Source organism: Haemaphysalis longicornis, unplaced genomic scaffold (assembly GCF_048455015.1).
Source record: "Haemaphysalis longicornis isolate Haplotype H1 unplaced genomic scaffold, Haemaphysalis longicornis Haplotype H1 scaffold_6, whole genome shotgun sequence".
In the NCBI taxonomy this organism is placed as follows: domain Eukaryota; kingdom Metazoa; phylum Arthropoda; class Arachnida; order Ixodida; family Ixodidae; genus Haemaphysalis; species Haemaphysalis longicornis.
In genome coordinates, this window is record NW_027526407.1 from 164,530,219 (window position 1) to 164,554,563 (window position 24,345).

General features: G+C 45.0%; 1 protein-coding gene across 1 annotated transcript; it reads right to left on the bottom strand.

Annotated features, from left to right (window-relative positions):
* Positions 1-1,828: 1,828 nt before the first annotated feature.
* On the bottom strand, positions 1,829-23,666 carry LOC144141247 (acetylcholinesterase-1-like). The gene is made up of 4 exons (XM_077672811.1): positions 23,194-23,666; positions 8,843-9,032; positions 5,852-6,859; positions 1,829-2,211 (listed from the first exon to the last, which is right to left on the bottom strand). The coding sequence occupies exons 1-4, from the start codon at positions 23,519-23,521 to the stop codon at positions 2,064-2,066; spliced, it is 1,674 nt and encodes a 557-aa protein (XP_077528937.1). The 5' UTR covers positions 23,522-23,666; the 3' UTR covers positions 1,829-2,063.
* Between the last annotated feature and the right edge of the window lie 679 nt (positions 23,667-24,345).

The window sequence follows — 24,345 nt, forward strand, 5'->3', positions numbered from 1 at the left end:
AGCGCCCCTGGCTGCTGCTTTGGATACCCCGGTTTAAATCACCCACGAACGCAATCTGTATCCTCCTTACAGCAGCGGCAATTTTGGTGCTATTTGTGTTGACGCCTACGACGAGAGGTACGACAACGGTTAATTTTCGGGTTTGACCAGTCACCTACTTCTTGGGACCCAATAAATCCTGTGCTCCACTGTTTAAAATCGGTGAATAGGCAGCCCACAGCACATGTAGACGCACCTAGTGTTGAAGGAGCAGGATAGAGCGCTACTCGCAAATTAGCGCAGCAGAAGTTAGGGCTACCAGACCGTCCTGCCATTGGTTCAATAAAGACGCCGATCGTGTTGAAATAGACGCTTAAGAGGCTGGGATGCGACTCCTGCTTATCAAAACGTTGATGTAACATTATTTACATTGTGATACACGAGACGCCGCAATTTATACCGTTGATTTGAATATCTGAAGGGGAAAGATTCACCCATTTACGTTGAACAGTTGGTTAACTAGCGTATGTGTAACGTGCGGCCGCTGTTTCCATGTGGGTTACTCCTTATGGTTGAGTAAAGTCCATTACTGTTGTGGTATTTTCATCCGTTTATGTGCCCGCTCGCACCGTCGCTGGCCTTAAGCTGCCTTTTTCCTTGAAAGGCATAGGGAGACAGAGAGAGAGAACTTCATTTCGGAGTCAGCGTCCTTAGGATTGCGCGACTTCTCTGTAGGGTAACCCGGACCGGTGTAGACCTACCTCCCTTATTGTGATACACTAACGAGGTTAAGTAGATGTTTTTAATCTTCTTGGGAGTATGGTCCACATGCCCCACAGAGAGAAGGGCGATTCTAAGACACCTGGCCTTAGCGTTAGGAAGTAGCATGCAGCCAGGTTTTGTCATTTTCGGGTTTGACACTCCCCCATCCGAACCGATACCACCCTGCCCGCTGTTGTTGCTTTATCTGCTTTGTATGGTGTAGTTCCCAGCGAGCCTTTTCTGACACGAGCAAAATAAACCGTGCCGCACTCTATCCTATTTGTTGTAATCCCTCTACAATATGGTTTCTTCACGCATCCTTACGGTTGCAAACGGATAATTTTCTGTGTTCGTACAGCCCGCGGGTTTTTCATTCTTATAGTCATATCAGGCTTTTCTTTAAAACATTCTTTCTGTTGAAATCACAACATAGTTTTTTATTGTTGTTACACACACCAGCAATAACTCATGTTCTTGGCCGAGAAAACATGTACTATCCGCGTAAAATGAAACACAAAAAACAAAAATATGACCGTGAACGCTCGAATAACGCGATTTCTTCCAAGCCAAAATGGCGCATGGCTTAGTACAAAAACGAATTTGGGAAAAGTGGATTTCCAAACATACCAATAGCGTGCCATTATATGAACTCTGCGAACAGTATTTTTCAATGTTGCACGTTCTGGTCCATAATCTCGTGTTCGCGTTTCATTTGACGCCGATAGTACATGTATACACGTACGTTACCCGCTGCTGTAGCAGTGGCGCTTCCTTTCTTGACTGGCGTGCCGGCGATCGATTTCTGCCCTTGTATACCATAAAAACTAGCGCTAACAACCGGTGGTTAGTGGTGAGTACACTTATTGTCTTATTGTACAACAGTGTTAGTAAAACACTTTACCTACCCTTTCCGCCAACTGGGTGAGACACTCTGAGTAGTCCCATGCGGACGTCATCTACCCATGCGATGAAAGTATTTGGGGCTTTCAAAGTTGTTCTTCAAAAAACCTGGGGCTACATCAAAAGTGAATCAAACATCAGAGGGGCGATTCACCTTCATCACAGTTTACACTAAGCACCAATGTGGAACGAATTGTAAACATGAGTTTATTGCACTCAAACAAAAGACAGAAACGTTCACGAAGAGCATTTGCTCGGGTCTAAGTGCATCCGAGATCACAAGAATTCATTCCAGGTAATCAAAGAAGCGCTATTTTGTTTCATCTGCTGAAGCCGATAGCAATATAAAGCTCGCTATAACCTCAGGTGTTCTGTGCCGCACTCTATCCTTTTTCCTTACGGCGGTGTTTGCGGTCTGATTTTTAGAGCAGTTGTAGCTCTTTAAGGACTTTGCAGCGATCCGAAATATTGATATTCAACGCCGAAGTTTCGTTGGCTCGAAGATTCAGGAAGGCTCTCGAATCCGAAGTGAACTTTGGCCAGGCAACGCCGTTTGGTCCAACTGGCGCCCTTAAATAAAGAAAACACACGTGATAAGCATCAAATTCTACAAGTTTTTCTACAGAAATGAAAGAAATTGGGGTTGCTAATATTTTAATTGGGTTTCGCAGAAGTTTTTTTTACGAAAACCGACGCAAAACACGTCCAACGGGGCATTCAGGTTAAATATCCCTTCTTTGTCGGTTCGGTGAAAAAGACACCGCGCAACCCTTCTAGAGATGTCCCACTCTCCAGTCTAAGTAAGACCTAGCATTACTCATGTTTCCAAACCTAGCCTTCATAGAAGAAAAGCAAGCTCTTGTTGCAAAACGCATTAATTCTTTAGCAGGCCTATGCACCAACGGCCACGTAATAACCATTCTTACGATCACAGTAGCGCATGTATGGCTGGTTACATACACGGTTACAGCGACGTTGTGAAATGGCGTAACATGCGTAGTGTATGCCACAATTCCTCCATATTTTCCCTGCACAGCGCGAGTTCTCCTTCTGCTGTGGCGTGTACGCGTACTTGCTTCAGGCGCTTTCTGCTCTGTGGAAGCACCACTGCGCATCAACGGCTTCCCCGATTCACTGCGCCAGCAGCAAATGAGGGCGTTCGGGAAGTGATGGGAAGCAGCACTTCCAGTGATGGCCGCTCTCACGGTGGATTACTGCGTGGCGTGAAGAAAAAAATCCTCAGGAGAGGCCCCGCTGGCAACCGGCGCATTGGGAGGAGTGTTGAGGAACTGACGTAACGTTTTCACGTCCACCAACACACGGAGTTGGATTGCGATTTAATGAAATTATATTAGTCATTTATTAGATGCCACTGGAAACCGCCTCTTAGCAACGACGCCGAAGGCCGGCCCACCGAGGCCCTACGTCACTGCGCGGCGCAGTGACGTAGACGAAGCAGACGGTAGTGGAGCGAGCGAAGGCGAGGGAGGGGACGCGTGACCGCTAAATACAAGCAAAAAGGGCGGCCTACAAAATGGCGTTTTCAGCTTCAGTAGAAGTCATGCCAGGGAATCTCCTGACCTATTCTTTTCTCCATTCTTCCTGCTGTTCCTTCACGTGTACAATTAGAGCTTTGCATAAATAAAGCCAATGACATGAGATGGCACTCCTAGATTACTTTTTTGACACTTTCCTTAACTACGCGCGGAACACGCGAAAAACCCGCGTACGTGGGGTCATCTACCTGAGGAGAATAACCTAGCTTAGTATTCTTTACAATTTTGGCTACACAGTTATTTTGCTTCATTGCGTTCATTGAAGCAGCACACTGAACCGATGGCTTAGAGGTACAGCACTCGCCTCGTATGCGGGGGAGGTATCGGGTTCGAATCAGCGTACCGGCTGGCACTCACCGGTTTCTTTAATGGGTAAAGGCATCCCTTGCCGAAAGCGGGTGATTGAAAGAGTATTTCACGTCTGGAAAGCTGTCTTTACCTTGCGAGGGGCCGCAGACCCTTGTCATTCTGGGGGGGACCCCGGCCATCATGCCGCTTTGCGCCATTGCCGCGGGTGGAAGGGTATGGCGGCATGTCCTCCCCAAGCGGTAGTTAGTTGAGCGTCGACTGTGGCTGTGGAAGGCACCATGCGCATTCGTGTGCCTTGGTGGCGCCGGGCACCTATCATTAAAACAGGTACACGCGACTCCCCGGCCTGGCGCTCGGCCCTTGTGTGCGACTACACCGCTTGAGAAGTTCACCCGTCTTGCACGGGAAATCACCCCTATAGAAAGGGGCGGCTGCAAAAACGCAGGGACTTTTTTTTTCTGTCATTGGGCGCACAAAGACTGCGATTCTCAAATCAGCGAAAGCCGAGTTAAAATAGACACATTTCACTGTAGACAGGAACATTCCGTTGCAAACTAGTTTTTTTCGTTCTGCGGAAGAATATAGATTAGGCAAACTGTACTTCTCGTGACATAATGACAGTCACTAAGATAGCACGAAACGAGAAGTGGCATCGCACCAACGAAAATAACATTCTATGTAAGTGCCCAAAGTAGATACCTGTGTTTAAAATCTATAAATATTGTGGTTTTATTAGAAATGACAAAAGCATGAGGTAAGGACTCTCTCTAAGCTGGTTCTCAGTGAAACCAAAACACCCGCCACAACCAATTAACTTTTAAAAGTATACTTATCCGCACCGAACGTGAGCACATGTGCTAAGTAAGAGCTCCGTGTTAATTTCGGCAAAATCTCAGTGAATTCTTTCTGTCCTTGTTCGGGGGAGGGCGATGACGTAATTCTACGTCAATGAAAATTTACTTATCTAGCATAATTTTAGTTCTTCCCTAATATTGGCAGCCAAAAAGAAAATCGTTGCGCCGGGTGTAGTTTCCGCGTCAAGTACTTTAGCGACTTTACGATGTCATTCATTGCGTGTGCTTTTTACATCATCTTTCCAAATTTTCGCGTTCATGAATTTCGTTGCTAATATCGATTCTTCATCTATTCACTCACGTGCCGTAGATATTGAATATGATATAAATGTGGTGGATTCAGCGGTTCAGATAAAGTCATTGTTTTTTAATATAAAACGTGAGACAATTTATCTTGAGTTGATGCGAGGAAAGCGGCCCCGTTCATCGTGATTTTTACGTTAGGAAATTTATGCGAACCGCTGGAAGAAATGGAGAACATGGCCCACTAGTTCTAGGTGTCATTCAGTTGAGCAATATAACGTGTTTACAGCTCACTTAGAATGACCTTTTACCATGCAGCGATGCCATTCAGCAAAGATGTTTTCTTTTTTTTCCTCCGTGAGAAAAATAGCCCCAGCAGCCGAGATCAAAACCCCGTCTGTCAGGTTTACGTCATAAATGTATAAAACAAAATTTTTTCTGTGTTCTTCCCTTCAAACGTACCTGTGTAGCAGCGCTTGACCAACTAGTGTGCGTGTTTTATGATTGAACAGAAAAATAATTGTACTGCAAGGCCTTTTTTGTACTATCGGAACGGTACGGAAAAGTGCTTTTGCGGAATATCTTACGTCCTTTAGGTAGGCATCCACGGTCAGTACCGTTTATTTTGGCACACTTAATCATTGAAACAAAAAAAACTCTTGTGTGAAGCTCTGTGCACTTTTGTTCAAAGCATATGCGGTGTAGATAGTTTCATTTTTGTAAATTCATATATCATGTGGTTCTACGTCTAAGATTTTCACAACTATTTCGAAGCCGTGTAAAAAGTCTCATGTTCTGTAAAATTTGAGCGGACAGTTTTATAAAGTTCAATTTTCGGGCTAAAACAAGAAGACCCTATAGTTAGGGTACCAACCACAATATTGCTCAGCATAGAGCGGTTCTACAACCCCATTAGCTTGGTTGAGCGCAGAAAATTTTACATAAACTGTAAGTGCGGAGACTAAATTAAAACACGCCATTTTCTCTCTCTTGAAGCGCCAGAACCATTCTCGCATGTATAAGTGAAACAACGCAGCTAAAGCCGGCTGCTTTCGAATATCCAAAAAAGTGCGTTCTGGGCGAAACTCCGTCAATCCTAACTTTTGGTGTAATTTTGTAAGGGTATTTATTCAACTGGGTTGTCTTTCTTTCGTTCTTTTTGTGTTAAGGGTAGAGTGATACAATGACAAAATATACTTAACCGAATAAAGCAATACCAATAAAGATTGTATTGTTTTATATACTGACCTCCCCTTGGCGAAGTCGGTCCATACGTTGATGAGGTTTCTGCTGAAGGGAATGTCCGCCTTACATCCATCCTTATCGAAAGGTCGGCCAAAGACCAATGCGATGTCGTCTCCGTGAGTCATTCCAAACCACGCATGCCTCTTGCTGCAACCGGAAACGTAGTCCAGCTGGTAAAAGTGTACGCCCTTCCCGGCGTCCGCGGCTGCCGTAGCATTGGCCAGCCTGCACGCAGTGTTTAGGCTGCTACACTTCACGTGCGAGTCTCCCTTGGTATCCGCCATCGCTTGTCTCAAGGCGTCGTAGTCGTGGTCACCGATACCCGACATGTACTCCTCCTGAAGCTTGGTCAGTTGCGGAAGGGACATCTCCCGGTAAAGTCGACCCAGGTAGTAAAGTATTTCCACTTTGTTCGGCATCTTTGGCGGCAGCACGTGGGAAAATGCTTCCCTGAAATCAATGTAGACGTAACTCATCCCTTCGTTCGCGACCTGTCCTATTAGGACGTCTTTGTCGCCCGGGAATTCGGCTACGGCCGGTTCCTGAGGCAAGAACTCGTCGCCAAAGACGGGCTCAAGCTTTCCGCGCCCGGTGTCCACAAAACCCTGGTCAACAACGGTAAGTAACGATGCGTTCAGCTTTTGCATGCAAGGGACAAATCCTGAAGAACTGTCACCTCCGCTTGCAGTGTCGTTGTAGCAACCGAAGATACCTGCAAATCTTCTCGACCGTTCAAGCATCGTGGATTTGTCCTGTGCCCGACCTTTCCTCGTGACGCCGGCGCTTTGGATGATGGCTCGCTTGAAAAGCGACCGACTTCCGGGCGACATGAGATGGAATCCGGTTGAAAAGCCGCCGGCGCTCCAGCCGAACAGCGTGACCTCGTTGGGATTGCCGCCGAAGGCGGCGATGTTGTCGCGAATCCATTTAAGAGCGAGCACTTGGTCGTGGAGCCCCTGGTTTCCGGGTGCAGCTTCGGTGCCGTCATAGAGGAAGCCGAACGAACGAAGTCTGGAAATAGATGAGAGAATGCATTAAGACCAGCGTGATGCAACCGCCTTTGACTGCGAAACGAAAGAGCAATAAACCCTATTTGGGTACTATGGTATCACCCTAGACGTTACTGCTGCGGAATGCTGTTTTCACATATGTTTTTTGGGATAATGAACTGAACTACAACAATGGTCAAGGTTTCCGGGTTTTTTTTAAAGGAAAGTAAAAGTAGCCGCAAAGAAAATGCGGTGTGTGTATATAACTTGTTGGTGGCGACCAGTTGGCCGTTTGAGCTAATAAACGCAACTATTCGGTCCTTAATTAAGTCGGCCGCACTGCAACTTGAGCAAGCGACCATGTTTGCTGGTCGCTTCCTCATTTGCTTAAATTTGTTGGGCCATGCCGTCCAAAATGATTCTTTTTTCACCCCCCCTTAACACGCGAAATATAGAACCTACCGGTTTTCTTGAACCTTACCATGCTTAAAATGTAAGGGCCGCTTTGGGCACAAATACTCCCTGTTTGTAATTTTATTGCCCACAAGACGTGTTTTTAAATTCTACCTATGAGAACAAGCCAAAGTCCCAAACAAGCCTCTTTTTCATTTATCAAATCGTTTTTCTTGTGATTGCTTAATACTATATTGGTTAAATAATTAGCAACAACGCCTTCGTAAGCTTTGCAATGGATAAAATGGTTTTAATTAAAAAAAGAACAACCAAATTGAGCAGCCTTAAGTAATTCGAAATGTTATTGTTCTGCGTATTTAAAGTAATTGACGGAAACTGGCTTAAAATAAACAAAAACAAAGTATCGTAGTAATGATTCTGTGGCAAAGGTTGCTAGTTTATGAGACTAGCGCATCGTTGTATAACAGCCGGGATTTCGAACCAATGAACACGTCTTAAAATGGAGTAGAATTAGCGGCGCAACTACAGCAAAAAGTGGACATGGAGCGTCAGAAAGAACTGAGACACATTCTCACGCGCGGCAAATCGTGGAGCTGCGTAGCTGTCGCGGTGGTCCCGCGAGAGCCAGGAAATTCCGCCGAAAAACATTCTCTTTGACTGGATCAAACCAAACACTTGTAGCGCACGCTTCTGTGTATCGCCACCCCTTTCAAGGCCTTTTCACTCACATATACATGACCCTCTTCTCAAGTTATGAGTAGTAGCTTAATGTTCCTCTTGAGAAACAGTGGGAGACAAGCCGATCAGTAGACCAACGAGGAGAATGGCATGCTATCGTTGCGGTTTCCTGGACGAGACCGCGATTCTCATCAACACGACACAAAATAATATGTCATTCTTAGAAATGACAACTAGGTACTTAACCTGCACTTGTCATGTAGGTGAAAAATTGTAATAGAATTTTGCGAAAAAGCGCGAAAAACGACTACACGTAGAAAAGAACACAGGACAGCGCGCCGTCCTGTGTTTTTTGCTACGTGTAGTAGTTTTTCGCCTTTTTCGCAAAATACATCACCAACTTGCCCAACTTTCAGTTGCGTTGAAATCGAATCCTTAGTTAGTCAAGAGCAGTTTTAAGAGGTTTGAGAATCCGCGTGCTCATGTGCGCGTGTGAGGGTGCACCAAAAACAGGCACGTCTTATTCTATGTCGAGCCGTAAGTTTTAACAAGTAACAAGCCCTGAATAATAATCCTTGTGATATAAAACTACCTTCACAACAAGGGTGTCTGATAAAATTGTTCAGTATGTTAACATTTTCGATGTATGTGTCGGAGGTGATGAATCCTACATCGATAGGGCGCTTAAATATGACCCGAACAGTTCCCATCAACGTATTGGGCTGCAAAAATTCAGAGGTAGAAATCAATACAAAATTACTACATATATTATTCATAATATACTCATAGTAGTTGATTTTCCTGGCCTTTTCTATCAGGGTATAAACTTCAAATAAAATATTACGACTCTGTTTGTATCAAAGACGAAAAAATGTGGATTTGCATAAGCTGAATGCAGGAACGCAGTACCAACCTATAACCGATGGTAACAACAACGACGTTTCCAAGGGAAGCAAGATTGCCGCCATCATCAACAGGCATGGCGGCCGATCCGACTTGAAAGCCTCCTCCGTGCAGCCAAACCATGACCGGAAGCTCGGCTGATGAGTTGAGCGTCGGCGTCCATACATTCAGGTAAAGACAGTCTTCGCTGGTCTCTTGATCTGAAAATAGGCGAAAATGAATATATCAATCACAAGCATTCTTCGCCATGTAAAGTATTTTTCCTGCAGCAATAAATTTTATTACGGAACACTTCCTAAAATTTGCGCCCGTGCTCCAGACGGCACTTTGGCGGGTCTGTGGTTTCGTGTCTCCTCATGTTTTTTGCGTACTGCACGCACTGCCATGTCCACTGTGCCACGAGTCACAGCTACAATAACTTCTGCATGGTGCAAGCTTCACATCCTTCTAATTGCTTGCACATTTATAGGGAGTCGCAAAATGTTAACAGGCTTTCAGCTTTATACTTAAGAAAATAATTTATCCCATAAACGCTCAATACCGGTTCTTTGTAATTTCTATCAAAAGATATTTTAGAACCTGCTTATATTCCGAAAGGAGCTTTGTGGCTTTGGGTAACGCAACACATTCTCAAGGAACGTTTACATCAATTTCTTAAAATGTTATGGGAATACCACAGCTCTTCAAGGATTATTTATATACAAAGCCATTAACTGCTTCAGACTGTGCAAGTTCTTTAAAAACTGTCTAACAAATCTTAAACGCCTTTTCGAGGTTTCCTAGTGAGATCAGGAGGAGTAAGGTACCCATGAGGCAGTGTAGGAACCGAGAAGACAAGATGCTGTTCGTGCTCGGTCAATGTACTCTTTATTCGCTGTGCTATAAAGACGTAAAGCGGACAATTTATGAAATCTATGGGCTCCTAAAAGAGGGTTATGAGTCCGTCACAGAAGTTTGAACAACGTAGTAGTGCACTTGTTTCTAAACATATCTATCACGCGTTTTTTCTTATCTTAGTAATTTCCTTTCATGATTACCTGTGTTCGCTCTAAACTTAGGAGCATCACTCCATCTATTAACAGGCGTTGCCATTCCTAGCGCTGTTTACATGCAAATTTCAGTGTTCATAAATTTGGGGTGTTTTTGCCAAGGCGACAATTTCGTTACCAAGGCATCATAAAACTCGCTTCATTATGGTCAATAATGTTTGAGCCCTGATTCCTTCCCCCAATTTCAGTGATAGTTTACCATCTCTTATGGTTGAAAATTTTTATTTCGAACGTTTGCTGCTCTGCAGCATAAAACGGTGGGAATGAGTGAGACCAAATTTGCGGACACAGGAAGTTTTCACTGAGGGAGTGCAACATGCTTTGGTGATGAGGCCCAAGGAGCTAGCGTCTGTAGTAACACGCTTGATCTGGGTTGAGTCCCACACTACTTAATACTTGCTGTCGGGAATGTTCAAGACCACGGCAAGTCCACAGAAGATAATAACTGTCGGTTCTCAATGACATGGTGGAGCAATATGCACCTATCCGACCAAACGGAGCCTGTCGATCCGCGGCCCAAGTGTGGACGACAGCTGGCGTGAAAGCAGCCCCGAAACGAATTGTTCGTAGCATCACCTAATCGCTGTGGGTGAGCCCACCAGGGAGGTTTGAGCCACACGGAGGAATAAGTGCGCGCGTGGAGCGCCAAAGTTTTTCTTTCTCCCCCTCTATTCGAGAGCTTGACTACGTAAGCTTCATCCCGGTCGTATTACTCCGCCCTTGAATGTAGGTTCAGGTTCATTTATGACTAAAAAACGGTTCAACGGTGTCTAAGCACTAATTACAAGAAGCGAATAGGAAGCGTTATTGTCCTATCGCGAAACCGATAAGCCAGTTTTTTGGGTGGCGCCATCTCCCGCGAAGAGCTGAATATCCCGCGTGTGAAGGCTAACCTAGCGGCGGTAGACCAAAGCTCGGCGCAGAACGTACGCACGCCGGTGATTGTCGAAATGCATAAGCACAAGCCGTTAAATTGCCTATTTTAATCGGCACACTCTGGACACTGGACGACATCTTATCACACAACTGGGACACCTGGGACTTATTACACACCAGGGACACGCCTTAGTAGCGTGGGACGCCAGAAGACCACCAGTATTGTCAGATTACCCAGTCCCCATAGCACCCTGGCAGCGACCAGCAATTGATACTTCTACGCACAGCAGACCTATAGAGCGTGCTAATACTCTATTGCGACAGCGACGAATCCGACGCCTCGAAAGGGATCGCCTTCAGAACGAAGTGGACATTTTCACGGACGCAAGCGTAAACCAGTACGGCGCGGGCCTTGCTTGGACATGCCCTGAGGCACCGGTTCTCTCAGGGTACACTACCATACTTGGCAAAGAACTTTCCAGCCTCGATGCGGAGCTGTACGCTATTAACAACGCAGTGTCAGCTATCGCTTTTGACTGTGACCCACCTCTACCGCCCTCCATACGCATACTCACAGATTCGTACGAGGCCCTCACAGCTTTGCGATCGTATGATTCGACCCACCCTGTCGTCCACGAAATTCTGTTTCAAATTCAACTCCTCAAACGGAACAACACCAACATCCGCGTCGACTGGGTGCCTGGCCACGAACCATTTTCTTCAGGCAACCAGGCGGCTCATGTGGCCGCTCAGGAGAGTTCCCCCTCTTATCCTCCACTGGTGCCTGGGGTAAGGCCGTCGCGGTCCCCCTCTACCTCCCCAGCGATGCGTATTCATCAGCACAAGAAGGACCGACGCACACGTCTAAAAGCCCTAACTCCAGCTGGCTACCTCAGCCGCCTACCTCCTATTCCCCGCTCAGGCGAAATTTTTATTAACAAATATATTGCAAATTCAGCATACACACCTGAAACACTTCGCAAGTGGTACACCCCTCAGCTGCCCCCTCGATGTCCTTACTGCCGTGCCACCACTCCATCAGACCTCGCACACCTAGTTTGGTGGTGCCCAGCTTTCGCCACGCACCGTACATTTAAATCTCCCCAACCCCATCCCGATCCACAACAAACTGATGCACAACTATTATATGAAATAGCGGTTTATTCATTTAAAAGCGGTCTGGCACGGGTTGTTTGAGCGGGTCCTCCCCCGAACGAACTGGTGTATGTGCTCTAACCCTATTGCGATCACCATGAACTGGCCCATGAATTGCAGGTTCTAAGAACTGGCCCAGTTATTGAGTCTACTGAGAACAACCAGCATTTATTTGTTTTTTTTTTTCTCTTACCCTCCCTCCCCATTCCTTTCCCCCATCGTGACCAGTGGTCATCCTTTTCTATTAAAGGCTGTCTCTCTCTCTCTCTCTATCACACAACTGGATTGATTTCGTGAAAAAATTTCTCTTTCCGCCACTCTTACCAGCGTGTTGCCCGCACCCTTTTTTCTGTCTTCGGCGTATTAGGTGAACAGGAGTATCTCGTGGTGACATTTTCACTGGCCCAAATGTATAAACGTTTCTGAACCACTACCTTGTACAGTCGTCACAGCCGTAGCTGGATTAACGCTTTACCCGCTTATCGTTTCCTCCTACCCTGCCGTAAATTAATTCAGTCACGACTGCTGTATTTCTCCGAGGTTTACCGGGGAACCAAAGGCCTGCACATGCGCTTGAACAGTTTCTCAGCAGAATATTTCCGATATTCTACATTAGAGTCCAATCTGGTGTGCCAGCTAAGCCTGTGAACGGCCGTGACAATTTAACTAGATTGTGTGTGTACATTTAGAAAAAAAATGTGGTTTCCTGTTTGTTCTCAGAATTTCTAACATTCTATATCTACTCATATTGCATTGCTGCAGTAGTAAAAGTCTTTTAAAAGCCTATTAGTCACGTTACCTCGTAGTCTGTCAGTGCATAAAGGTTCTCTGCGGTTTCAATTGTTCTAACAGTTTTTCGGCGGCTACATCAATCGAGACAATTACAACTGACCAAATGGCCAAATACCGCGGCCAAATACCGCGGCATAGAGAGTGCACATTACAAGAGTGCATTTCAGCCCGTACTCACACTTACACAAAGTCCACATATTTCCAATTTGAAAGCTGTGATTTAAAATTTGGCCTCGATGCACTTGAATAGTTTTTCAATGCCTATTTGGTGGCCTTCGCATTGGGCTTTACCCGTAAATATTTCTGGTTCCGATATATCAACATATATTTCGCAGGTTTTTTTTTCAAATTTAGCCGATACGGAGATTCAATAATTTCACAGTTGAAAGCATAACGCAATTGGTCCGCCAGATATTAAATGCCCACAATAATTGCTTTAAAGGAACTAAGTTTTGTTCGGTGGTTACATCTGAAGTTGAAGTCGGGAGGTTAGATAAATAGCTAAATGCCATTTCCATCTGCTAATATATTGGCGAGGCTGTAAGTATTTATAAAAATTTAAAGCGTATTTACGTATTTCTTTTAAAGAGTGCTTCTATGGGAGGAACGATTTGGCAGAATATCAACAATTGTCCGTAAATATTTCACAATAATATTTTGGAGGCTCCGACCACAGCGCGAGTAAATAAAAAACAACTTAAGGTACGGTAGATCGTAGATTTGGTCTACAAAGATTTTATTATAATCTACGCAATATATCTTACGTCACCCAGATGACTCTAGTAAGACACTAGCAGCGCAAAGTTTCAAAACAACCGAAGATGAACAAGTTATGTCTTCTCAGGAAATAACCCACGACCTTGATGACCTGTCAGGGACCCGATGGGCTTGCGTCAACAGGTTGACATTTTTTTGTGAAATCATTGTCCGGCTGTGGTGAAGGAGAATTTTGAAGAGGTCACTATCCCTCCCCCCTTTACAGGAAAGTTTATATCTCGGAAAAGGGCGGAAACTGTACTAGTCGACGAACTCTGCCATCAAATGGCTACTAGCTATTGTTATTTTCTGTCACAAGCTACTCAGCAGGAATAGGATGCTGCTCAGATATCAGTTGTAGCCAGGACAAATTTGTATGTGGAACGGGTATAGCAAAAACAAAAAATTAGCTGAATTGTAATACTATTATACAACACGCCCACTACCGCTGAAGTTTTTATGTTGAATTTGGAATTGATTTCTTTTGCGCGATTTTTTATTTGTTGCTCGAGGTTTTTTTTCACCATGCCTGTTTCCTCGCTCTTTTTTTTTCTTATTGCACCAAAAGATTGCGTAAGCCAGGCTTAATCGTTTCGGTTGTTTCATGAGCTTTGATATTAAACTATCAACTGTCTCTGTTTCCGGATGTTTCTGAACAAAAATAAACGAAGTTGTAATTCCCTTGCTGTCGTTCTCCGCAACCTGAAGTTCATAGTGGCAGAAAAAGTCTGCAAACAACAGCGAATATAAATCTCTTGCAAACGTTCAGTTGCGCCGAAGTAAAATATTTCACGATAATACCCCGCACGGTCCATAGTGAGATCAATGTTCTGGCGAGTGTTGCGTTTATATGTTTGCCCAAACACCCCCTGCCAGCCTGCAAGCCCAAAAAATGTGAAGATTGGTTTGGTGATGATAAGTAATATCTTGCGGCATGTTTAATTATAGTGACCATGAACCTATTCAAATCTGCGCTTTCCGACCGGGGACGACATTATGCATAATTTCCTCAGCATGCGTAAAAAAAGCAGGAACGAGCACAAACATGCTATTGACACCTATAAATTCGAATACCAATGTCCGGTGGCTTTTCCTACCCCAGTTGGCTTCGTAACCTTGGCGACGACAATACTTGAACGAACTCCAGAAAAAAATATTGCAGCATAAACAAGTTATATAAGATGCCGCTGATAGGTTCTCTAAGGTAGTAAGGCAGCATCGACATTCTTCGCTTCGTTCGCAAAATTATAACAGAAATAGCAGCAATGTGCACTGCTTGGCTTACTTGTTTTCCTAATTTCTTCAAGGCGAATCAAGACATGGCCCCACCCAAAGCTTTAGATGTGTTTTGGCCAAATTATGTATAGAAAAGGCAGCACTGACGCCAAAGGTCGTTTCGTTTATTGCTTCCTGATTGGTCTCGCAACTTGGGAGCTGTATTTCCTGGACGCCGTGCAGGTAGATAATTGGTTACGGACATTTTGCTTTGTTGGCACTGCTTGACTTTCCTCTTGCGGCTTTCTAAACGTCTAACCCGGATGTTACAGCTCAGGGTACGCAAACAACGTACGACCCTTCGCTTTTTTTAGCTGGTATGGCGGTCATTCCCCACTGTTCGGAATTTTATGTCCGCGTGACGCAGTTATGTCCATGAAGCAGTTCCAATGCCCATCATTTCATGGCACGTTCAAAAGTAATACCCTGTAACACGAGTTAAATAGACCAATCAGTGACTCTGTGGAACCCTAACACGCCGTGTGGCATTCCAACCAACACAATATATTTCATGGTTTAGCGTAAGTTAGGAGCATATATGTAAAGGCTGTCAGGGACGCAAACACCAGGTGCCTTTTGAGACAAATATATAAATAAAGTTTCCCGCACAACCAGGCTTACATATTTTGATGATCGAACATTTCAAATTATTTGTTAACCTTTCGTTCCAATAAATGCTGGTTGTGCAAGTTTGGTGAGCTAGTGATTGTCTAGTTTAGTTTTGCGACCTTGTCGATGCTGGTGTAACGACAAAAGTGACGGGAAGGTGGTTCGAGGGAAATGACCCCTTTGGGAGAGCTATTCTGTTTATAATGTTGCTCAATATAATACCAAGAAACAAAAAAAAACATGGCCCACACGTGTCATCACATCAGTCTTGAGCGGTAGTTAGAAAACAGTCACTAATCACATTAGGGCACTTGAAATGGGTTTCCCATCGACTACATTTTGTTACTTTCTCTAACCCCTTCAGATGGGTACAATTGTACACATTTTGGCGGCACGATGCGCGATCTCCTTTGCTTCAAAAGGAATGGTACTTCGCGTGTGCCCGGTCGCTTGCCTTTTAAGTGGACAATTAGCGCAATTTAGTGTTTTCGTAGCGAAGCTGAAGCTGAAACAAACACTCCAAATTGACGCCTCCATCTTTTATGGAAAAGCGCGGAAGTTCATTGCTACTCTTTTTGTTTTCAAGGGTGATATCGTTTTTGCAAAATTGTTCTTCCCATCAGCCTAATATATAAGGTTCTGGCTTGTGGCAAATGAGAATTTTTTGTGATTCCTTAAAACGATGGCACTAGAGCTGCGAAAAAGAAAAAAACGTGTGTACATTGTACACCTGGCGCCTCACCACGGCCTGATTGGATCACCTTGTATTTGCATATTATTTTTATCTAAATTCTAGGACTGGATTCGAACCAGTATTCTATCTGTGATAGGTAGAAGAGCTAACTTTCTATATCAGCAAAAGGCATCGACGACGTCTGCTCAAGCTCTTTTGGCCACAATTGGCCACGGGAACAGCTAGCTCGAGTACAAACAAGATGCGAACGCTGAGCGACTCCCTAAAAAAGAAGTGAAAGATGTCATGACATTTCAGTCAGACATTGCACGTAGTTTGACTACCAGCAACAGGGCAGCGCCACCAAACACAGAAGACCAAGCACGACCTTTCCAAGGCATGTCGAAAAATCGCATGTCGGCATGCCAACGAATTTCACAAATTTCTTGCAATGAACCCCGGGGCAATTGACATCAGTGCTAAATTCCCTGAACAGTGCCGAAACACACGCTGTGTTTCGAATTCTCGAGTTCGTTGCCGCAAATGCGGCGCTTATCTCTGCCTCAATGGAGCAAAGGACTGTTTATTTAAATTTCCCGCAAACAAGTAAACAAAACACTACTAGCAAATTAGGCAGCTGAAAATCGTTTTTAATTGTTCTAATCGGCATTGACATGTTTTACTGCCCAAAGGCGCCATGTGTGCAAATGGACACATCACAATTTTGTTTCCTTGGATCAATAAACCAATTGCGATTTATGTCAATGAGTTTGGGTTTCTTTTAGATTCTACGCATCTCATGCTCTCCCCTCTGTCCTCCCTTTGTCTGTCCGGCGTTGTCCACACAGCTGCGCCTTTCCTCCTCTCCTCTCTCCGATAGCGAACACTCTCTCCCAAACAGCTGCGGCTTTGCGCAGCGCGCTCTCACTCCGTTGCTAGGCGCCGGTGGGGGGCGCTGCGCATGTGCAGTACTCTCTCTCTCCGCGCACTCCTCTCCTTCAGGCGCTGTGAATATAAAGCGGCATGCCGCGCTACGACGGTCTCAGTCGACGGTCGTCCGCGTTACGCTTGCACTCTCTCGCAGTACTCGACGATTGCTTGATGCAATCGTCGAGCCCCTAACGGTGAACTTTACGGACCACAAGGCACTCATTCCCGTCTGCAATAAAGACCGTACCTGAGCATACGTGTACTACATGTGCATTGCATGGTGAAAATGGAAAGTTACGCCCTCCTCCCCTTCGCGTGAGAATCCCTGCTAATAGCGTAATCAATACGATGGAAAACGCCAATGGAACCCCCCATGAGATGCGTTGCAGCACACCAGGGTTCCCGCGAGGGGAGGTGGGCGTAATGTTTTTTTTGCCACTTTTGAAGGAATCACAATTCTTTTGTTATTTATACTAATTTGCGTTTCAAGGGGCTAAGTACACAGGTTCTTGTTTTAGCGCACCTCCCTTAATCCAGATTACAAACACAGCGATAATGTGTTTTGAATATGTGGAATGATTCAGGATACATTAGGAATAATTGAAAATTACCTGTTCTGTTTTTAAATCAAATTTAGAGGCAGTCTGCTGCGTAAAAACGTTTCTTTGCTCCCCAGAATTAAACAAAAAAGAAAGTTCAACGCGCAAGCCAACACTTAAAAATTAGCCACCGAAGATAAACTGCCTTCACACACACATATTCGAGGGCCGTGTAAATGGCCATCAATATTTTTTAACCCCGAAAAGCAAATAAGGTGAGCACGTGTGCGGTTTTGGTTGAAGTGATGGTGAAAAACGCCGGATTAATCGGTAACGTGCCCTCAAATCTCGACATACGCGCGCTCAATAGTTTGTGCTCTTCGGAAACACAGGCGCCGAGACCTTGATGGAACTTACATGCTTGTGCGTAACCGCACAACGTTTTGGCCACACTGCTGTCCATTCCGATCGGGATCGCCGTTTACCGTCTGATCAAGACTCAAGGCAACTTGTATGTCCTTAGTCGTATTTTGAGTGACCACCTGCCCGCGCTTACTAGATGTCTCCTAAACGACCGCTGTTATTATTTCGCCTTCTGGCACGAGCTGCATTTGGTCGACAGCGATGCCAAACGCAGTTTTCTCGCTCTCATGGCCGTGTGCTGGTCCAGGGATCATTTCGACGCAAATATCGCAAAGTGGTCTTGCACTTGGCGACAGCGACCGCACTGTTTTTCATACTTGCGCCGCTTTATTCCGGTGTTAAACAAACTAGCCTACTGAACACCAGAAAGAGAGGCTCTCTGCCGGGCCTTTTTGGTACTGTGCCAATAGTCATGGCCACTGACATTATAAATGAGTGCTAACCCAGATCATTTTGCCAAGCTTTCAGTTCTTGAGGCAGCAGCATATCTTTGGGGTTGCTAGCGCTGGAAAATAAACATTTATTGTTGAATATGTGTCCGGACACCTGACCTGAGAAATATCCCTTTCCCTTCCTTTCCTGTACGCGCCTTCGCTCGCCTCAAGCTAAATTCGGCCACATTGTTTTGTTGCCTTTCACTTGAAGTTTCTCTTTTAAAGTAGTTTCGGAGCGAAAAAATGACAGATATACGTCTACAACCCCTTCTCTAATTGAAATGATTTTAATATAAACTTGATGATAGGCACGCTGAGGCCTACCATGTTTCAATGAAAGCAAGCTCCCGATGTCTATGGTAAAATATTCGCGCATTAATTCAAATGTAAAAAAAATATCTGAAGGTAACCTGTTAAACGCAATAGGATTTGGCATACTGCATAAATTTTGCGCACACAAAAGATCTGTGAACCGCCTAATGTCCCCATATTGGCTTGCTCTGTTAACAGCGGAGCCCTTGTTACTGGCCGTAAGTGATGTGTTGCAGCAGAAAGTGCCAAGAAAATGAAGAACGCTTCTAAGAGTGTGCGTCGCAGTTGCCGCAGAGCGTCCCGGACACGCGCGGTGGCCTTATCAAAAATAATACTGGCAGAAACCCTGAGCAGCGAGAACATGCTCGACGCTAGTAAGTGCATGCTCGTGGCGGCCGGCGAAAACCCGACTCGCGCAGTGGCTTTAGCAAAAAAAGCCTCCAGGATTCACCGGAAATCGTCAACATTTTCTCGGGCCGAGAAAGACACGTCTAAGCGCATGCCCCTCGTTCGCTCGCGCTAGTGTCGTTTTGAGCATGCGCTCAGTACATTAGAAGATTTGATTGATTGATTGTAGGTTTTAAGCGCCGACGCAACGCAGGCGATGAGGCGCGCCGTAGTGGAGGGCTCCGGATTAATTTTGACCACCTGGGGATCTTTAACGTGCGCCGAAATCTCGTACACACGGGCGTTTTTGCTTTTAGCCTCCATCAGAAAAGCGGCCGCCGCGGCCGGGAATCGAACCCGCGACCTCGTGCTCAGCAGCGCAACGCCTTAGCCACTGAGCCACCGCGGCGGGTCAGTACATTAGAAGAGACCTCCAGCGTGGCAGCGTCTAAAAGACACCCTACGTTAAAGAGGTAACCGCGGCCGCCCAATTCTCTAGAAGCATTATGGATAACTGGAGACCGGGCTACGATTTGGCCGCTCCTCCCTCAGATGATTTGCAGATACCGCCACCGCTGCCTCCAGTCGATAACGAAGACCTGGCGGAAGTCTACTATGCTGAGGATGACTTTGCATTCACAATCGCCGTGACGATGACGACTTCTTGGATGCATATGACGACAATTTTTAGCACCTCAAGTAGGCAAAAAAAAAAACAATGACACTGAAACTTAACTATGTGTCCGGCAATGCTCACCTACAACAGCGCCTCCAGTCAAGTCTTGTGTGTGAGTGAAAGCTTGCCTAAATTTTTCTATTCTCTCTGCATAGTTTCTGAAGACGCGAATGATGAGCCATTGGTATGCTCCAGATCACAGTTCCGCCAAATGATCATTGACCTTCAAAACTCCTACGAACAAAACAAATCTCGCCATGACTGGTACTCCCGGCTTATTAGTTGTTCACTATTGCCGCCGTATTATCTCACATGTACATAATGGTTCATTGTATTTAGTTTTTTGTTGATCTTGTAATCATCTCATTTGCATGTGTAAATAGTTGTAAATATATGTTGTAAATATCATCTCGTACACGGACCTAGAGCGCAATGAGTAGCATACGGAAAACAAAAAATTGGCCGCGTATCTGCTCCTTTCGTTGCAAAAGCCGTCAAAATACGATAGTTTTTATCGGCTTTTGCGACGTAAATGCATCCCTTCGCTTTCCCGCTCACCTCTAATGTTGTTCCTCTTGCGTCGCGCTCCTCCCAAGGTAAAGACGCCAAAGGTTTGCTTAAATCATTTTAAATTTCCCGCGTTCCACTGTTCCAAACCGGGTGTCTCGATGCGAACGCTGCCGTACGGCGAAGACGCGCGTTAATCGAGGCGCCCTACTTGAACGTTTATAGAACCATGTTTTCCTACTCCACGTGCGTTGCAAGCCGAACATGAAACCTATCTAGTGTAGCCTTGCGTAACTGTTGCCGGTTGATTTCTTAAAATGGCGCCAGAAGCTATAGTGGCGCTGGCGACAGCAGGCGACGGCGGAGTGAATTCTTTTTCTGCGGTTGATGAAGTATTCAGTTTCGCAAAAGTCAAGCATGTTTGATTTTTTAATAAAGGAACACTGCAAATATCACTTCTGTATTGATTTGTTGTTCCATATTTTCGTAATGTCTTGTTCTTCTTCGACAATGTTGACAAGCATGAATACACCGGGCATAGACGGGTAGATTTAGCTGTGACTATATAAGACTATTGCGCCGGCATCGTTTTGCTATGGCCGGGTGGCTGAATAGAGTCACAGACAGACAGACGGACAGACAGACATACAGACAGACCAAAATTTCTGGGTTTAAGTAGCCCAAGAAACACTATCGTCTTTAAAAAAGATGGTGCAATCGTATAGATGCATATACCCAGGCCTAAATCTAGGCATAGACCAAAGTGTGCAATCCTATAGACCCAGGTAGGATCCCGACCTCGGGAAGCGTTTTAATTATTCTTCACTATACCCCGATCACCGTCATCGACCGAGGAAGTTGGCTTTCCTGCAGTGCTTTTTGGGTGGAATAGAAACGACATCGGTGAGCGGATCAAAGCGTCGCTTTAAAATATTGAGCTATAGGACTCTAAGCTGGCTCCAGGCAAGTTACCGTGTAAATGTTTTTCACAGATGCTTAATAAACACGCTCTAGATGCACAATACTCTATTTTCTGCGCATGTTAAGAATCTTCCACTACGGAGCGTGTCCATAAACTGTGCACTTTCGGCCCCTTGAACACCATGATCAGAACCACCGACACTTCCTTATTCCAATGAAGTGTGAGGTCGGACTGGGTTTGCGCTTGCAGTTCGCGCTGGCCGGAACATTGCGGGTTTTCTTTTACGTATCACGAAGGAATGGTTCTATGCTGATAAAAATTCCTAAGAAAGATCTGTATATAGCCGTTTGTAATTTAACAATTTTGTATTTATTGGTTAAAGTTTCAAGCTCTGTAGTTGGTCTCAAAATTAACATCACCTGATTGCAAATTCTTGTATAGTAAATGAATGCGTGCAATTCATCTATCATATCGGCTTTTTCTTTGGTTAATTTGCACGAAACGTTTCACAACTCGGCGCAAAAATGCACATAAAATAAACATGCAGATGAGCGCTTTGTAGGTGCATGAAGTAAAGTATAGCCCAGTTATAGCGAACCCTGTTTTAGTGCTATAGCGGCTTTAAGGAACAAATATTCCTTTCGTGTTACCATTTGTATGCACACATGTTCTGTCCAGATATAGCGAAAAGTGGACATAACAAACTGATTTGAGTTTCCCGATGTGTTTGTTATAAGCGGGCTCGACTGCCCTTCCGGTGAGACGCACCTCCTACGGATGGCAGCATTATTTCTTCTTCAATTGTTCAACTACTTATAATTCAGTTAAATACGTTACATAGGCTTTTTTAGGCAATCCATCAGCGTGTTGGTTTTCGGCTATGTTTTATAGAGCTCAGAAAACATCATTTTCAAATTAGCGTCTCTTCGATTTCATAAAGGTGGTTTTTATACTGTTTTATATTTATTGGCTTAATATTGCTGTAGCCAGCATTTCCTTTTATCAACCTAAATAGCTGATACCAGTCTTGAACATACCTGTGATTTTTATTTGTGTTAGTTGCCAGTTTAAACCGTATTACAAACAATGAGTTTTGATCTGTTTTAGTAGAAGCAGTGACAACAAAAAGAAAATGTTTGAAGTCAAAATTCACCGAGCTGTTTCATTTGACGAATCATGTGTGGATATTACGTGAAATTCTGCGGGTCGGCTCGTTTCTCTCTTGCATGTGCACTGCAATATCAACGCGTTATATTCGCAAAAACTAATGAACACGCATTTCATAAGGGGGTAGGTGGTGAGCTTAAAATGGTTTTGTTACATAAGGTGCTGGTGGACGTTACGCATTGGAAGCGAAAGCGTCAGTGTCTGCACATTTCTGGATACGAATTTCTATTATCAAGACCTCAGCGCTTCGAAACCGTTCATTCCTATCCCTCCGAGGAAACGCCAAAGCACAGATCATGATGGTAGCTGAGTTAATATTCATGCGCACGTTCCCAGACCTATTAATCTCACGCTTGCGTGTGAGACGTGCTGTCCGGGTTGGCATTATGGTAATTTTATAACACCTGTGGTCCCTGGGCTACTGTTCATATATTTCAGCAAGACACGTGTTGCCCTTCATGATGTCAGGAAAAGTAATCGCGACAACTGTTCGTTGTCATTACAAACCGGCTGATGTTATCTGCTACTCCCATGCTAATACTTAAGCCATGACGTATGATTGCACATACAGCCATTTTCAGAATTTTCTAGTTCACGCCGATTGTTTCCGGCCACAAGAAATTCAAAGATAAATGTCAAAGCCTAAGTTTGACCAAATTATTTTATGAAACCAACGCTTGAAAGGCGTTCTTTTTAGATTTCCGGCGTAAGACGTCTCAACCTGCGTCACTTGGTAAGCTTGTGCTTTGACTTTGTAGCGCCCTCATGCACTTTTGGCGTGTCCCAGAGCGTTTGACAAAGCCTGTACCGACCATCGCACGGGAGAGTTTCCGTGCAGTCAGGAACACGCAGGGAAACATAGCAAAAGAATTTACTCACCATAAGGAACCCATGGTTGATTCCTAGGCATTACCACGCTGACCTGCATACAAGAAGGCGGGGTCTTCGTGGCATCCTTGACGTCGTCACCCCATGCTGTCACGGCTTCAGGCTTTCGGTACCGAAGTTCACCGATCGGCGGCTTTGCGTACGGTATTCCTGTAAAGGCGTACACCGTCCCAGTTTCCGGGCTTTCCCGCTTAAGCCCACGCAACTTGCCCACCGGAGGGCTCACAACATAGTCGGAATTCGGCGGATCGGTGGACGCTGCGAAAAGCAAGAACGGCAGTCCGAACAAATACATGGCTGCGAGTAAGTTCCGCTGCATTATTTTTGATAACGGATTCAAGCCGGTAACAGTGACAATGTCGGAATGAATGGATACAGCGACGCTCTCGTCAGTTTTGTCAAGCGCCGGTTGCCGAAGTGGAGAGGGCTGGGGTGCTTTTGTCGAGAGCAATTGCGAAAAGAAACGACCCACATCTTGTGGCGCTTATCGCGGAAAAAGGCCGCAGGACGTGTAGGTATAAGCGCAGTGTTTCTTTCCGGTGTCGTTTGCCCGAAGGTTTCTTTTTCTTACGGCTTGGCATCGGTTATTACTCTCGCCTATGCCCTTGATTACGACTGCAGCGAAGGCGCGTTTTCTCTGTCCAAGGGTCGCGTCTGGATTTCGTGAGAAAATTTTCAAGTAGAATTCGCATGGATTATTTGTTGTGTTTGACCGAAATACACAAAATAAACCGGTTTGCTTCTTGCGTTTACTATGCACCCCGTCTGGATCGGTTAGAAGTAAATGCATACAAGCGGGGTCGATCAAATATCCGCAGTTGTCTAAGGTCATCTGGAGTGAGAAAAGAACCGAGCGTAAAGTGGTTGCGATAATCTCGGCAGGTCATGGCTTAAACGAACAAACTGGTATTGCAAGAGCGCTCGGTAAAATTGATCGGCAGATCGCTGACGGTGATGGGAGGGAAGCCACTGCGCAACATGAGTACGCTATGGTAAAACGACATTTTCCGCAAGTGCGAAATAAATAATTCTCCATGGTATCATTAAAAATGTTAAATGTGAAATATTACGAACATTTTACTGCGACCGCTAAAAGAAAGTGTTATTGTTTACGAAGCACTCCGGTACTCGTATCGCACCAAA

Coding starts and splice junctions, on each gene's coding strand:
- LOC144141247 (XM_077672811.1), bottom strand. CDS start 23,521: ATGCAGCGGAACTTACTCGCAGCCATGTATTTGTTCGGACTGCCGTTC. Junction 9,033..23,193: donor TCAACCATGGGTTCCTTATG/GTGAGTAAATTC, acceptor GCCTATTTTCAG/ATCAAGAGACCAGCGAAGAC. Junction 2,212..5,851: donor ACCGACTTCGCCAAGGGGAG/GTCAGTATATAA, acceptor TCTTTATTTAAG/GGCGCCAGTTGGACCAAACG.